Raw genomic sequence first — 18,069 nt, 5'->3', positions numbered from 1 at the left:
GCCCGAAGTGCGACCACATTCGGGTGATGTGCGACCGTGGGCGAGCGACCGGTTGGAGGCCGAGCTGCGGTTGTGCGACACTTACGCGACGAGTTATGCGGCGGTCACCTTGATTATGCGGCGATAATAAGGAGAGTGTTGGCATATATACGCATGGGAGCATAGAACGATTTGGTTTGAGGCCGACTTACGACGGAAGCAAAGCCGACATGTGTGGGCGTTTGGCGTTGGAGTAAGGGGTGTGCACAAGTGTTGGGCAAGTCGGTTGGGTGCCAGACTTAGCCCCCACACCTTGGTATATATTGTGATAGCGTTGAGCGTTTTATCATCATCGAACAATCACTTGACATCTTCGCACAAGGAGAAGGGAGTGCGCAGTTCTAAGTGCGCAATACAAGAAGGTGAAGGCGCAGATCTCATGCGCCCATTCTTGGGCTAGTCGCACGGTGGAAGGTTGCACTTGGTGTTGGGCGAAGGTGCGGGCGAAGGTGCGCCCGGTGGTTGGGTGAGGCGTGCACGGTGAACGTGTGGCGCCCGATTTGTGCGAAGGCTTGGCGTGGGTGTCTTGGCGACTCGGGTGAGCGCCCGCCCATCGTGCAAGTGTGCACGAAGACTTGTTGGTGTGTTGGGTTGTGAACGGAAGTGTGTCTCGAGTAGAGGCGCCTGTGTGTGGCGACTTGGAGGCGCGCCCAATTTGGGCAAACAACACGATCGTGCGACAAGGTGAACGAAGGGTTGGTGAGTCGTGCAGCGACCGTGCAGAAGTGCCGACGAGTTGGGCAATCGAGTTTGCCGAAGTTGTGAAAATTGACTAAGTGTAAATTTGGGATTTCCCAAGATTTAACTTGTACATTGTAAAAGTGAAGATTGAATAATATATTGATATTCAAGCAGACTCATATTGCAGGGAGTTGCCCCTCCCTTTATACTGTTGTGCATTTCTCTTGTATAATGTTGTTGATAATGAATGTGTATGGGTATTCATTGGTATAAAGGAACACATTAATAATACTTGGTTGCGAAACACAAACTAAGTAGGATAAGTGGGATGTTAAGCGTAATCCACGAACATAAGTATTGGTGAAAAGAAAGTGTTCGGTGGTACCGCACCTCACTATAAGCGGTTGAAAGACTACCGCAGGTGTAGGGGCGTGACAGGTGGTATCAGAGCTGGTCCAAGTTTTGCAGGAAACTTGGTGAACTGAATCAAGGAGCTGATTCTACGGAGACCGAAGGCTTGGCAGGGAGTTCAAGTTTTGCAGGTGACGGGTGGAATATCAGGGTGATTCAGGTGAATGGTGAAACAAGTTTAGCAGAGGTGAAGCTTAGTGCTTGGACCAAGCTGAACGGCAAGGCATGGAAAGTTTGGAAGAATGAGAAGGGAAGCTCTTGCTTACCTTATACAGGTTGAAGCGGATGAAAGAAGAGAACCCCCGGATTCAAGAGAAGCTTGAAGTCTTGGAAAAGAATGTTGAAGATGAACTTCTTCAACTTGGTTGGACAATGGAGCAAAGTGAAGTTGCAGATTGTGCTGACAAGGAAGAGGAAGTCGTGATGATTGAGGATGTTGCAGATGTGACAACGATGGAGGATGAACTTGAGATCGATCAAGTTGGACCAGGATCCTGCAGTTTGCAGACATGGATGAATGAGGATACTCACATGGAAGAACCTCATGGTGATAATGAAGTAAGTATTGATATTTGTGTTTCACTTGAGCATTTGGTAGATAGACTGTATGCGGAGAAGGGAAAAATCAATTTGTCGATGCCAAGGAGGATCTTACCATGGATGACTATGATGAGACCTTGTATGGGAAAGCAAGGATTGTCGATTGTCGCAGGACTTGTTGGGGTTGTTTGTGACCTTATGGAGGAATGGTCATGCTTTAGCCACATGAAGAATTGGCTAAGTGCCCGGCATGACTCATGGACAGATTGGAGGGCACACACTTGAGGTACGATGATGCTTGGGTGGACTTCTCATGGCCGAGACCAAGAGATAGTCTTGGAGGAACCTTTAGTGGGGGAGCTATGATGGAAAGGACTCGTGATGATGATAATATGGTTGGGTGACCGAGTTCACTATACCGAAGATTGAACTTGGATGGAGTTGTGAGCAGACTATGGAGCATTCCTACTACATGGAAAGCTGAGGGTCGAGACTTGTATGCTTGCTGAAGTGTTGGTTGGGGATGGTTTATGGAGCTCATGATGACATGAGATTGTTGTGACTTTTGGGGACTTCATATATGGTGGACTTGGGGACACTTTGGAGCAATGTAGTTACAACGATGATGATTCCTTGGTGACAACACTTGGGCATGGGTTGAGCCGAGACTCAACCACCTTTTTACACATGGGAGCTGATTGATCTATGATCATGGGCAGCACATGGATAGATGAGACAGGTGTATACTTGTTTCTATGGTAGACTTTAGGGATGGTACATTGCAGATATGATGGAGGTTGCTTCATGGACCTGGATGTGGCACACCGAGAGTTGGAGATTGATGAGATGGTCTCTTCACATTGAGGAGATACACATATGGATGATGTTGGGATAGATGTAGCTGATTTCATGTAGCACATTGACACCAAACATCATGGACAGCATGTTGCAGATGAGATGAGGGCTACTTCATGGACCTGAGCATGGCTTACTTATATGGAGATGGATTCTTGATCGAGTTGAGGATGTGACAAGGTGTTCTGAGAAACGACTAGTGATGGCATGAGGATGTACATTCTCATGGTTTGGACGTGACAGTTGGATTAGCTACCCAACTAGTTCAAACATGGGGCTGCAGCGTGTACAGAGATGTGTTAGCATTATGTTGGAGTATCATGGCAGCAGTTCACATGATGACACATGATGAGGTCGACACGAGATGTTGCAGTGAGCATGTAGCTGAGACGGAGGGACCAGCCTTCCATGATGGAGAGCACCATGTGGAGATTGTGACAGGGTGGTCGATGGTCATGGATTGAGATGATTTCCGATGGATGACATATCGATGAGGTGTATACCTTGGTATGGTGATCTTGGTGACAGATGGTTGCCGAGGCGAGACATGGTGGAGACAGTGGTTCTACATATGTTGCAGAGATGTTTGCAGTATGTGGAGGAGTTGACATCATGGACATTGATGATCTTGGTGGATGGCTACCAGGATGATATGTTGTCGAAGACGACAACGACTTCAAGTGGAGGAGGATGTAACGTCCTACAGTTCTGCCCGAAGTGCGACCGCGTTCGGGTGATGTGCGACCATGGGCGAGCGACCGGTTGGAGGGCGAGTTGCGGTTGTGTGACACTTATGCGACGAGTTATGCGGTGGTCACCTTGATTATGCGACGAACATATGTGACGATAATAAGGAGAGTGTTGGCATATATACGCATGGGAGCGTTGAACGATTTGGTTTGACGCCGACTTACAATGGAAGCAAAGCCGACATGTGTGTGGGCGTTTGGTGTTGGAGTAAGGGGTGTGCACAAGCGTTGGGCAAGTCGGCTGGGTGCCAGACTTAGCCCCCACACCTTGGTATATATTGTGATAGCATTGAGCGTTTTATCATCATCGAACAATCACTTGACATCTTCGCACAAGGAGAAGGGAGTGCGCAGTTCTAAGTGCGCAATACAAGAAGGTGAAGGCGCAGATCTCATGTGCTCATTCTTGGGCTAGTCGCACGGTGGAAGTGCCATTCTTGGGCTAGTCGCACGGTGGAAGGTTGCACTTGGTGTTGGGCGAAGGTGCGGGCGAAGGTGCGCCCGGTGGTTGGGTGAGGCGTGCACGGTGAACGTGTGGCGCCCGATTTGTGCGAAGGCTTGGCGTGGGTGTCTTGGCGACTCGGGTGAGCGCCCGCCCATCGTGCAAGTGTGCACGAAGACTTGTTGGTGTGTTGGGTTGTGAACGGAAGTGTGTCTCGGGTAGAGGCGCCCGTGTGTGGCGACTTGGAGGCGCGCCCAAGTTGGGCAAACAACACGATCGTGCGACAAGGTGAACGAAGGGTTGGTGAGTCGTGCAGCGACCGTGCAGAGGTGCCGACGAGTTGGGCAACCGAGTTTGCCGAAGTTGTGAAAATTGACTAAGTGTAAATTTGGGGTTTCCCAAGATTTAACTTGTACATTGTAAAAGTGAAGATTGAATAATATATTGATATTCGGGCAGACTCATATTGCAGGGAGTTGCCCCTCCCTTTATACTGTTGTGCATTTCTCTTGTATAATGCTGTTGATAATGAATGTGTATGGGTATTCATTGGTATAAAGGAACACATTAATAATACTTGGTTGCGAAACACAAACTAAGTAGGATAAGTGGAATGTTAGGCGTAGTCCACGAACATAAGTATTGGTGAAAAGAAAGTGTTCGGTGGTGCCACACCTCGCTATAAGCAGTTGAAAGACTACCGCAGGTGTAGGGGCGTGACACGTAGAGTTGGGCAGGCGGTACTACGTGCTGTTCACACGATTTGGGCATTTGTCAAGGGTTGGCAAGTGGGACTGCGTGTGGGCAGGTATACACGGTTTAGGCATTTGCAACCAAACGAAAAGCGAACTGGCGAAGACGTGCGACGAGGTGAACGACGGGTTGGTGAGTCGTGCGACGACTGTGCGGAGGTGCCGACGAGCTGGGCAACCAAGTTTGCCGAAGTTGGAAATTTGGCTAAATATAAATTTGGAGTTTCCCAAGGACTTAGCCTATACTTTGTAAAGTGGAAAAATTATACATATATTGATATTCGGGCATACTCATATTACAGGGAGTTGCCCCTCCCTTTATACTGTTGTGCATTTCTCTTGTATAATGTTGTTTATGTGAATGTTATGGGCTTTCACTTGTATAAAGGAACACACATTAATAATACTTGGTTGCGAAACACAAACTAAGTAAGATAAGTGGAGTGTTAGGCGTAGTCTACAATCATAAGTATTGGTGAAAAGAAAACGATTGGTAGTGCCGCACCTCGCTATAAGCGGTTGAAAGACTACCGCAAGTGTAGGGGCGTGACAGATTGAACCTTGAGGGGTCGAATTTAGTAGGCCTTCGGAATCGGTTTTCATCATAGTTAGAAGAGAACATTAATTAAGGAAGTTACAGATGAGAGTATATTAATTAACTCAATTAATTTTAAAATAATGTTAAATTAATTAAAGTACCATGGTATTTTTAAATATATTCATTTCCATGCAACAATTTGACTACCAAAATTTACAAAGACACACATACTTTACCCTTTCTAGATTTGAACATGTAATCTATTACGAGGACATCCTTATGATAAATATAATGATTACAACTTAAGAATAACTCACAATATTTGACATCAAAACCATAGGATATGTGAGTGGCTCACTGAGAAAGTCAAAAACATTTATAAAATAATTTGCCGTTAATAATAAAATTTACATAAATAACACTCCGTCAAAATAATTTACAATATCATATATATAAAATAAAATTTACATAAATAACACTCCGTCAAAATAATTTACAATATCATATATATTTCACAATAACAACTGTAGTCAGTTTACAAATAATTTACAGAAGCATATATATTACACACTAACAACTGCAAGTTAAGAAAACAATAGCCACTAAAGAGTGGTGCAATTAATGATACATAATAACACACAAGGTATATACCCATATTCTAAAGGGAAATTCCTATTTCCACCACAGAATTTTAATTAATGCCCCCTGACATGTGGGGGGATAAGGAAATATAACGCGCCCGGTCATGTTTGGAGGAGAAAAAAAAACGGCCAGCATTATATTTCCCTATCCCCGCACATGTCACCGCACATGTAAGGGGGCATTAAAATTCTGTGGTGGAAATAGGAATCGCCTCAAGTGTATATCATTAAATGCACCATAATAACCAAACCATACAATATGTTAATATGTTAGACTTTGCATGTCAGAAATCCCATTCAAACTATCTTACAATTGGTTTCCATGGCTTACACAATTACTTTTGATTGAGATCGGCGAGACTTTTGTGGAGTAAATTTGTTTTACTTGAGCATGCCATACCAACTTCATTCAACATCTCCTTAGGCGTGTTGTCTGTTCCCCTCCACCTCCGGCTGCATTGTACCCAACCTTTCCGCATTGACATCAACAATCTCTTCCAGCAAACGAATTGCTTCATCTGACCTGAAATCATGACAAACAGTGCAAACCCATTTGATAATGATAATAAGTAGAATGAATCACAAATGAAAAATTTTAATCCCTTAAACATATAGTATTACCCTTCAAAGATTCAGGGGACCTGCACAGAGTTGAATCACATATTTGCGTCATCTGTCGGTGTCCTGAAAGCATGACAAAGCGCAGATCCATTTGAAAATTGATAGTAATAAGAACGAATTAGAGAATGAAATTTTTAAATCCCTAAAACATCGTCTCATATCAACCTGGGGATTTGCACCCCAAAACCAGTGTTCAAATTGGCAAAGCCTTTGCTGCCAGCAATGCCTTATGAACTATCTCTGTCTCGTTTCGCATAACTGCCATAATTACATTTACTTCAAACCGAGAAGACTGTGCTCTTGAAGAAAACAAGAGGAGGTCATGAAGTGAGTTTGTTTTTCTTGAACGTGGCCTACCAGCTTCATTCAGCAGCTCTTTGAGCCGTTGTCTGTCTTCTTCCACTTCTGGGTGCACTGTGCCCAACCTGCCCTCGTTGACATCGACAATCTCCTCCAGCAAACGAATTGCATCATCTGACCTGAAAGCATGACAACAGTGCAAACCCATTTGTTAATAGTATTAATTAGAATGAATCACAGAAACCTCTTAAACATATATAGAATTACCATTCAAAAACCCAGGGAACCTGCTAATTATACAATGGAAAAAGACCAAGGTGTATACTGCCTCAATGAGGAATGAAGAATTCTAACTTGTGCCTTGCTTTGTACCTCTTAGAGATGGGGTGGGAGTTCATGAATGCATTGACAGTCACACCAAATAACCTTAACTCGAAACTCGCACATCTTACATATGATATGGATCCTTCCTCATACATATGGATATGGATCCTTAACCAAAAGGCCAAACTGAGGTTTTGACAAGGTACCCACTATCATCAGTTTTTCATTCCAGTAGCTTGTTAATAGGCTTATTATGGCTTAGGGACACTGAAGTGGAGGCCCTGAAACCTCTTACATATGGATATGCATCCTTAACCAAAAGAGAGTGAATTTTGGAGCGTATAAAAGTACCTGCCCAAGGCATCATATACTCCTGCTAGGTTTCTGCTAATAGCCAGGCTAACAGCATGGCGAAAGCCACATACTTCCCCTAAAATGCCTCTTGCTTCTTCAAAAAGTTTACTTGCATCCTGTATTGCATTGAGGCCTACACAAGCAAGTCCCATCTGATTCAAAAGAATTCCCAAGAACCAGGTATTCTTCTGAACCCCGCATCTGAACTTGCAAACCGCACTCTTGAATGCCATATAAGCCTCCTCATATTTTCCAATCATGTGGAACAAAACCCCCATCTGAGCTTCAATCCCAGCAATTTCACTCTGCTGTCCGGGTAATTTCTCCAGAATCTTGAGGGCTCGTCGGAACAGCCTAATTGCAAATTGATATTCACCCATTGATTCAAACAATCCAGCAAGCTCTGTCAAACCAGTGGCAATCTCATCAGGGGAATGGCCTGCTTGCCGTCTTCCAAAAATCCTCAATGCATTTTCACAGTAACTTTTTGACTCCCTCAGTTTTCCCATTTTCATATAGAGTTCAGCAAGGCTTACAAATAATATCCCTATTTGTGTGTGGTCTTCCCCATGTAACCATTCAAAGATTGGAAGAGCTTTTCGATAGGCTCTTAGTGCTTCATCATAGCGACCCAGAGCGAGATATGTATCTCCAGTGCTGGCATCTATATATGCCACCTCAACATCTTTTCTTTTTGATAAAAAAACAACTCTTGCTAGAGCCAAATTTTGCAATGCTTTCTCATGGTCACCATTTCCACTAAGAATAATAGCCATTAACTTTCTGTCTAAACCTTCTTCTTCTGAACCTGCACCACATTGTTCAGAATGAATCTTTTGAGCATGTTTACATAGCTCCTCTGCCTCTGTGAACTGCATGACCTGTTCAACCCAGACATTGTTCAAGTTAATTAAGGCATAGAAAACACATCTAAAGCTATAGATTTCTCATCCAGATACAGTAATTACATTGTTATGGTACGTCAATTGAGTGCAAGAAAAATCAATCGGCAGTTTTGCTTTGCCAAGGAAAAGACAGGTATATCAACAAAAGTTGCTACACACATAATTTGTAAATGACACATCAAATAGGCAAAGATATAGTTACAAGAGAGCGTGCTACTGCTTATTGAGCTTTTGTCATGGCACTTTAAATGTCTACTGCTCCTCTTAGGCAATTGGTACTTAGTACTTCTCCAACAACTGTAGGGCTAGTTCACAGTCAGTAAAGGCCAGAAAAACAGGCAATATGGCCTATTTGTCATAATAGTAGTTGGGAAAGAAATGTTAATGAGATGAAAAATAGGTTATAGATACCCTTGTCGAAACAATTTAGAATTATTTATCCGATTTTCTTGAAGATAGTGTCCACCGAATTTGTTTCATAATCTTTTTCCAAGGTCTTTGTTTTTGGGTCATAGAAATACATGGAATTGGTTCAATTTGTTTCAATGACTGAACGTTCACCTAATTTACAACTGCAAAAATGGGAAGCTTTTGTAGCTTAAAATAGAGTTTTCAGAGAAACAACTAAATTTGGTTTTGAGTTGGAAAAGCAGGGAGTTTATTTCTCAAATAAATGCTGACAGCTCAAACATAACTTCATTTTTATTAATCACCTATTCTCTCATTGTGGTTTGGAAGTTCCAATTTGGCAGCTTACAAATTTTCCACGATCAGGTCTACACATTCACAATTTCGTTTACAGTGATCCCAATGACCCGGGGCATCCTCCAAATCACCTCCCCAAAAGGAGCCAACAAATCCAGGGACTTGAGGTGAGTGGTAATAATTCACTAGTCTGCCTATGCGTGCCCTGCCATACCTGTACAGGTATCTCACTGTGTACGCCTTCTGAAACCAGTACCAACATTCAGCAAAATATAATTTCACGGTTCCAATCGATATGTATGTTTCACGATTTTCTGAGGCTTTGGATCGGTTCGGAGAACCAAAAACTCCATGGGGCATTGTGGAATCATGAAAAAGAAACCATCATAATAACCCCCAACCTCCAAAATATCTTTCCAACCTTCATAGTTAGAAGTAAAATTGGATCATTTCCTAAGTATAAATAGAATCACATTTTTTGAGGAAAAAGAGCAGAAGCTGAGTAAACCCTAAGACACGATGAGAGCCAAGATCTTGATAGTTACCCACTGCGGAAGATATGGTAGTAAAGCTCTGCTCAGATAAGGTACTGTCCTGTCTTACATGAAGTTAGCTCTGCCACCAAATTTTGTGGAATTTTTTCAGTGTTTTTCAGTCAGCTTCAGATGTTAGGAGACATGGGTCTTCTCAGTGAGGTTCAAGGCATTCTATACATTGTATCTTTTATGTTTCTGCAATGTACCTTTTATATTCATGCATTGTATTTTTTATAGGATACAGTTTGATTCTCCAGCATTTTATGGACATCATTGTACTAGACAATCCCTTTAACCTACTTTGTGGTCATTAATTGAACATAAATATCTTTATCTTTATCTTTATCTGCATGGCTACAGTCTACGTCCTTCCGTACAAATGGCTCATGGCACAGGCAGGGCAGGTAAGGGAACTTACCTGACCTTCCTGAACTCGGTCCTGAAAGATCTTACCTGAGAATACTCAGATATCTACTGATTACTAAGAAATTTTATCAAGAAATATCAGTACACATACGGTTCCTAATAGTTATAAGAAATTATACTTGAAGGTTCAAAATATCATTCATTTTTTCAAGAGAATGCTTACCTGCAGATGAGACTCTGCTATATACCGGCAAGTATCAGCAACTCGACGATCATTATCTCCCAGAGCCTGCTTCTGAATTCTGAGGCCTTCGCGGTAAGATTTCACGGCATTCTCATATTGACCCAACATAGAATAAGTATCCCCAAGTTGCATATGCCCTGCAAATGCTCCAAAAGCCATCTCAGAACCCATCTCAGGGATGTACATAGCCAGTGCCTTTTTCAATACTGAAATGGCTTCTTCATATTGCCCAAGCCTACACTTAGTTGCAGCCAGGAGATAAAGGCTCATGACAAGCTCAGGCCTTACATTTCCATTGCTGGTTTTCTCAAAACAATCAATTGCCTTTAATGCATAATGCATGGCTTTGAGAGGAGCATCCCTCTTTTGGGACATGTAAAAGGATTGTGCCAACCTAAGGAAGTGGTACCCAGCATAAGGGTTGCCTGAACTACATGACCATCTTGAGCTCCCTGAGCTCGGATGACTTCTCGGATTAATGTGGCCTCTCTTTGGCACATTGTTAGCCCTAGGTGAGACATGAACAGCAGGCCCCATCTAGGGGTTTGAGTTTTTCAATAGTGCCAGATTCAGGTTTTGCAGTATTGCAAGAGAAGGACAGTGTGGAAATTCTGCGTTCGCTCTGTGAATGCTCTTCACGGCACATTAACTTATGGCATTGGGCTGTGCAGATAACTACGGCTCAACAACCAGAAAAGTTCAGATGGGTTGTCTAAACTGCATAGTGTTTGATATTTATCAGACTCGAAGGCACCTTTTCATGGCTCTGTTGAACTGGATTTACTGTATACAAGGCTTCTTTTTCAAATAGTAGGGGCGGGCTTTATTAGAATAGCATGAATCCCGGCTGGATCAAATCAAATGGTCCCAACGAATCAATCTGATGGCCCCATTGCAACGACTCAGAATGCTGAAGTTCCCCGAAGAACCAACATCCAAATCATAATCTCCACTACTTCACTGGATGTAATGAACTCAAATGCTTTAATAATTAAACCAGTCTCATCCGAGGACAATTATCAGCGGAATGCTGGAAGAAATCAACAAAGTCAAACAGTGTTTTGCTGCCTGTATTGCACAGCTCAATTCAATGCAGTCAGCAGATATTGCATGTGCGTGGTCAGTTTTTCAAATCTACTCACTTCAAAAATGAAAGTCCAACCTTTGAATGGATTTTCCCTCCCTCATCATGACAGTCACTTTTGAAATCCGTTGCTTCAAAAGTGTCCAAATTGTGCTTAATATGGTGTTTCATTTGAATTATTGGTGCACTGACCGTAAGCCGAAAGCTGGATGTTATCGACGATTGCATTCTAGATAAGGTGGTTGTGTCCTATGATGCCACATGGCATGAGGCATCAAAATCCTCCATTATGGACAAAACATTTATAGTAATTTACCGAGGCTAGAAAAATAGTGGAAATTCGAGTATTATTTTTGTTAAAATTGGGCAGAAATTTAGGGAAATCTGGATTATAGTTGTCAAATTTTAAGATTTTGGGTAATTACATGGATTTCAATGATGTTGAATCTATTTCCACTATCATAAAAAAAAACAATTCAAACACTACTGCGATCAAATTTTTTGAAAACATCCAACAAAAAATAAAAATAACTTTTCAAACTATAACTTATGTAAACAACTCGAAAACATTTTTGGTTCACCAATTTTTATAGGAGATGCACCCGTGAAGATAATTGAACAACTTGAAGATAATTTATAATTTGATCATAACTCAAATCCCAAATTTATAAAATGGGTTAACTCAAGCTTAAGTATAAATGTCTAATATTTAGTAATTTTGGATTAAAAAAGATTTAATATGGGTTAGCTAATCTTGGTAAGGCAATGTTTACAACTGGGAGCAATCCCTTTCTAAAATTCATTTTTGTTAAAATAATAGTGTCATATAGCAAAATGTAATTGGTTGATATGTCTAGCACAAAAATAGTGTTCGACAACATCATGGTGATGTGTTAGCATTTAGGCGTATATGATTTTTAATCAATGGTTCTATATTACAACTTCACATGGGTTTTTAGTTTTTTTCATAGCCCAAAGCATGGATAGAATTTGATGGGCAAATTGTTAGTGATTTTCCCATTAAACCTAATTTAAAAAAATTCCTAACCATCAACATTTTTTTTAAAAGATCAAAAAGGGCACTAAATATCAAATTTGATGAGTGTTTCAAATTTGAAATTCCTACTTAACCCAAAGGTGATTTAAAAATTGTTTAAATTTAACATTTAGGTTCATTAGACTTCTTTGCATCATGCAAACCATAAAGTAATCAATCTATATGGATTGTCATGAGACTTCTTTGCATCATGCAAACCATAAAGTAATCAATCTATATAGATTGTCAACCTTAAAAAACAATGAAGATCTTTCGTATATCAAAAACACAAAGCTATAAATTACTTTGTGTTCTAAAGTAGTATATAAATTTATATATAAACTAAAACAGTTTTAATTTAAATCTTTGGTATATTCAAAAAATTATGCAAGAGCAAAAAGCTATAAATTACTTGGAATTCTAAAGTGCTATATGATAGGCTTAAATCATGTACAGAGGATAGAGAGTCTTCGAAGTAAGTAAAGTGAAAGTAAGTATAGAATTAATAATATATTAATTATGTGTAGAGTATAGAGAGCCTTGAAAATAAGGAAAGTAAAATAATTAATTAATAATATATTCAGAGTGTCATGGAATTTGTTAGAAGGATGAACAAATTGTTGCAACTTGCATAAAGTCACAGTAACGGTTAGCATCAATTACAAAAAACAAAGAAACACTTATTGCATTCAAACATGGGTGAATAAATAAATAAACAAACAAAACAAACAATTGATGGACACAATATGAAATGGGAAGCAAAGATTATTTTATTGATTGTCGATCAAGGCAACAATGGTTTGTTGAATAAGACACAAAGGAAGATGTAGAGTTGGAGTAGCCATCTTCAATCATTCAATGGAGGTTCCTTCTTTCTCCTTCTGCGAGTTTTTTCTCTCCTCAAGAAGTTTACAAGTTGTTTCAATACTAAAGGCTCACAAGTTTGTAATTTGAATGCAACCAAGCTTGGAAGATTGAATGAATCTCCAACTAGATTTTAGTAGCATGACAATACAATTCTTCTATTGCTAAAATAGTTCCTAGAGACTAATATTTAGAAGAATTTCCAAGGTATTCATTGCCTTGGTTTAATGAATCAGTGTGGCCACATTTGTGTGCTCCTCATGCTTGAAGGGAGTCCGACGAGTCCTATTGGGGCTCCAAATACTCTTCCTCAAATGTGTGGGAGCTCAAAGACAACATATTCAGACCTTGTACTTTGCATTTGATATGATCTTCATGGTTTCCTACACCACTCTTTAAGAAAGTATCATTTTCTACAGATTTGCATAGTCATGCAAATCTTGAATGATGATTGTGTGCAAATGGTAAAAGATCCTAATTATAAAGTTAAATCAACTACTTGTGGGCTACTACTTAATTTCCTTAAGGGGCCATTGTCTTGCTAAATTAATCATATTTTATGATTACATGTCACAACTATGTGAGCAATTTTTAGGTGATAATAGTTGCCCCCTAATGTATAGGTTAGGCACTGACATATAGCTAAAATACATAATCATTTTCTTATTGCATATTGCTTAAATGATAATGTGTGTGTGTGAGAGAGAGAGAGAGAGAGACTCAACAGATAAGGATATCTAGTAGAAGATGAAGAAGGATCCACCTACTAAACATACATATTATTAAAAAGCTACATTATGCAAATGAGGTGGGCATTTCCCATACTCATGATAATGACTTTGGTAACAATGAATACAATGATGGAAAAGAGAGTGATCTTGTCAAAAGATTCCAAGAGGCGTGGTAATTGATATATACTAAAATAGATAAATACATTGCCCTCAAGCATGTCAATTGTAGTAGAACATGGTTCTAATGAGAATGCTCCTATGGGTTTGATGTGACCTAAAAATGTGAACATTGTTAGTTGATGATTGTCGATCAAGTTCTAGGATCTTTGACAAAAAAGGGAGATTGCAACTACCATAAGGTAAGACCCACCCTGATGTGAACTATCATAAGGTTAGACCCACCCTATTGTGAATAAGTGTTGAAGTTGAACATCCAAGGGGGCAATGGAAATAAAAGCAATGATGACTCCCATAGTTCCATTTGAGGTTCATCATTGTATATGGGAATGAAACTAAGATATTGTTTCATTCCTAGAATATGTGAGTTGACATCAATAGGAAGTAAGACATGAAAGCTAAGGGAAGAGGACACTTAGAAATCAACATGTAGTCAAGCCAAAAACCAAACTTGTGAAGGTATGATTATGGTTCATAATGGACAAGGTCAACCAAGATAAAGTGGAGATTATGAACATCCCTCAACCAGAGAATAAATAATAATGGGTTAGGGGATGAAGGCCAAAATAGATTAGGAAAAACAAAAAAACTAGATTCAGGAGGACCATCATGGGATACTTGATAGGTCATTGTTGTGACTAAGTGTATTGGTATGGTCAAGAAAATACGTAATGGGGAATGTCATTGGGGAATTGGAAGGCATGACTAAAGTCCATTATGGGGTACCAAGCATATATATGTGTGAGATAAATTCTTCGACCAAGGGCAACAGGGAGTACCACCAATAAATGGGAAAGTCGTATGATGATAGCCTTTTCTTCCATAAAATATGTGTACATGTGTTAAACGAATGAATGAATACTAGTGGGAATGTACAAACATGGAGACGGGTTCCTTAGTGAAAATGATGATTTGTGTCATGGAGCAAGTGGGTAATTGCAAAGGGTGGGGGTCCCATTGTTTAGTCATCGTGTGGGGTAGTGAATGTAGGTTGATTATGTAGATGGGCTACTGATGGTGGGGGTATGAGAGGCCAAATGAAAATTTCATGGCAGATTAATGATAATCAATTTAATTGGTGTTTGGAAGGATAAGGGTATGGGTCAATAAAATGATGAGAAAGAGGCATGAGGTTGATTCTCAAGAGATGTGAATGGATCACTCCATAGTTTTCCACCTCACTACGGATCACCACATGGATCACAAAATTTAGCTCCATACTTGGCCACTTGACTTAAGCGCCAAGTGATATGAGATAACCCCAATGCAAACCTTCAATATAAGTTTGTAAGGCCCAAGAAGCTATAGAGCTCTATCAAAGTCATTTGGGCTAGAAAATCTCAAATTAATTGGATCTTAGTGGGATCCACATGCATGCCATGTTCATCTACGGTGTATCCCAAATTATACTAAATTATGTGCATTCAAATGAGTAGTTCTCCAAATTGGCATACAACTTGTGTTGCCACAAGGTGATAAGGACTTGTCATGTTGAAAATGCAGCAAGAAAAAAAAAAAATTGACTTTTCCGTGGTCCTAGATTAAAATTCGAATTTATATTTCAACAAAATACTTGGAGGTAGTTAACTGAGATGGCATGGCTCTTGTCACTCAGTTAACTTAGTAAATGTGAGTTGGAGACACTTGAGTTTAGTTCTACATGATTGACTGCTAATTTTTAGCAATCTATTTCAGTTAATTTGAGTTATTATCAATTTAACTAGTTCTAATTGTCATAAGAACTAGTGGAGGTCAAGTTGTGGATGTGGAACTTCAACCATACTTAGTGATCAACCAGTTAACTGATCAATCAACCCAAAATAATTGTTGCATGCAGAGAATTTGAGTTACCCAGTTGAGATGGAGATTCCAAGGCATTGTACTATCAATTGTAGCATATTCCCATGTGTATAGGTGGTGCATGCAGTCAGAGATTTCCCTAAGGCTATTACATAATTCCTTGGTGTAAAATTCCTAAAAAATAGGGGCAATTTCCCAAGGGAGCAATGCAAGGAAATAGGATTTTGGGAAGGCTTGAAATTGGCTAAGTGTTAGGCAGGTTCAATCAGTCAGGTAGAGGGATAGACTATACACTTGCAGGGTGTGCTCAAGCTTGAGCAAGCATTGTATTTATTCTCTATTCTCTGATTAATGCAATACAAATAGTAAGGGGTTTTGAGCAATTGCTTTCCCCTAGATAAATATTTGTGCATGTGTGATGTTTCATTTTGCATGTCTATGATTCTTGTTTTAGATGGTGAATTAACTTCCATAGATGAGTAGAGTAGCTTCAAGTCTTTTGATTTAGTATACTTCATGAGTAGTATTGAATCTACACATTAATTTATACATGGTATCAGAGCTGGTATCACTGTATAGAAGAGATTTCGAAGTTTTGATTACAAGAGATTTCGAAGTTGTCATTGTAGGAGATTCAAATTTGAAGATCAGTGTTGCAGGTTTTCTTCGGGACTAAGAATATGACTTTCAATGGACTCAGGCTCGAGTATGCCTTGGAAGGCACCTCAAACTTTGTTGCATGGAAGGACCGCATGGTGGCAGTATTAGATAATAATGGGCAACTAGAATACATCAAGGCAGATGTAGAAAAACCCCAAGCATCTAATGCCCATAATATTTCTCAGTGAAAGAAGGATGTGGCCAAAGCGAGGAGAATCATATTGGAGGGAGTTCTGGAACATATTGTCTCGAATATCCACGGAAAAGAGACTTTGTTCATAATGTGGAAATCACTGACCGGATTGTTCAGGAACAATAGTGACCCTAGGAAACTGCCACTCAAGGACAAGATTTGAAGTATCAAGATGCAAAATAATGACACAATTCCGCAGTACCTGAGCATGTTCACATAGTTTTGTGATGAACTTGGTGGGGTCGGTGTTAATGTCCATGAAGAAGACTTGATAGCTCTAGCCCTTTTGGGCCTTCCCAGGAGCTGGCATAGCTATCAAGATTCAATAAATGGTAGATATAAACTACCGAGTTGGGAGAGGTTATGGTCTGATCTAGTGCAGGAAGAAATAAGGCGGAACAATATAGACAAGACCTCATCTGTAACACGCTCCTCCCACATCTACCCAAGTAACCAGACAACCAGGGTAAACATGTGACGAGAGGCTACTATGATATGATTCAACTCCCCATGTACAGTTAAGGAAGTTGAACCGACACAACACAACCAATCTGACCTTCTACACATGCAATAGAACCCCCAGGAGCCATCCAACCCTTCCAATATATCAACCCCTAAGACAGCCTAACATTCTCATGCATTAAAGCCTCAGTCGCTCCTTGACATGAGCATGCATGCGACTGGGACCCTCCAGTCGCTCCCACAGCAAGGCATGCATGTAACTGGGGACCTTTCCAGGTAGTTTTGTGTCAGCGACTCCGGATTATGTGCCACTTTTCAGGGCCAGGACTCAGGCCACTTCCCAAAAATCCATGAAACTTCCATCAATGAAAAGTAACATCAAAACAATGATAAAGATGAAAATACTTGAACAAGGACTTGAATAGACCCCTACTAGCCATGACAAGAATTTCGTCAAACATGTCACAATTATGCATTCTACATGTTTAAACAACAAACTTGATCATAGGGGTCTTATACTTATCTGAGAATCACTAAGAAGCATTGGTGCCTTATTGCATTAGATGCATTATCATCTATTAGGTCATATATTCATTTCTCATTCATGTACAAATCAAAACATGATGACAACCATATATTGTCACTGTCATAAAACATGTTCATAACCAACATATAAACAACATAAATAATGAGAACAGAAGAACCATATATGCCACAAATGAACCAGTAAATTTACACATAAAATATCAAGGAAAGGAACTCTTATTGATGAATGGAAAATCCATCTTGGTATGGGACTACCACGTTCCACCTGACCATAGATTGGCTGAGCCAAATCTCTCTTCAGCCAATCACCCCCATGCCATATTCCAAGCATGAATGTGGGACTCATAATCGAAAATAAGAATTGAATGAGCATGGATGCCACCATATTTCTCCACCTACACTATGAGGAATTTTACTACCTCCTAGTCCCTAGATTTTATCGCAACCCACAGTCTGGTTCAAGGGTCACTAGGCCATGATCGAGACACCACACTCCAGGCTTTACCGTATATC

The 18,069-nt window shown here is 40.3% G+C and overlaps 1 protein-coding gene across 1 annotated transcript; it reads right to left on the bottom strand.

The window, feature by feature from the left end:
• Positions 1 to 5,496: 5,496 nt before the first annotated feature.
• On the bottom strand, positions 5,497 to 11,173 carry LOC149220412 (protein KINESIN LIGHT CHAIN-RELATED 1-like). The gene is made up of 5 exons (XM_089382803.1): positions 9,983 to 11,173; positions 7,245 to 8,128; positions 6,627 to 6,748; positions 6,270 to 6,332; positions 5,497 to 6,171 (listed from the first exon to the last, which is right to left on the bottom strand). Exons 1-5 carry the CDS (start codon positions 10,538 to 10,540, stop codon positions 5,984 to 5,986), a joined length of 1,815 nt encoding a protein of 604 aa, XP_089238929.1. The 5' UTR covers positions 10,541 to 11,173; the 3' UTR covers positions 5,497 to 5,983.
• Between the last annotated feature and the right edge of the window lie 6,896 nt (positions 11,174 to 18,069).

This window comes from Pinus tabuliformis, chromosome Q (genome assembly GCF_031772625.1).
Source record: "Pinus tabuliformis cultivar Carrire ecotype Pingquan chromosome Q, CPIR1, whole genome shotgun sequence".
NCBI classification, from domain to species: Eukaryota; Viridiplantae; Streptophyta; class Pinopsida; order Pinales; family Pinaceae; genus Pinus; species Pinus tabuliformis.
Note: the sequence above shows the minus strand (reverse complement) of the source record. Positions and strands in the feature narration are given on the sequence as shown.

Bases quoted from the DNA above. Each gene is read 5' to 3' on its own strand.
- LOC149220412 (XM_089382803.1), bottom strand. From the start codon at position 10,540: ATGGGGCCTGCTGTTCATGTCTCACCTAGGGCTAACAATGTGCCAAAG. The intron at 8,129-9,982 runs GTAAGCATTCTC...TGGGTTGAACAG, and splicing joins TAGCAGAGTCTCATCTGCAG to GTCATGCAGTTCACAGAGGC. The intron at 6,333-6,626 runs GTAGGCCACGTT...TCATGCTTTCAG, and splicing joins AGAGCTGCTGAATGAAGCTG to GACACCGACAGATGACGCAA.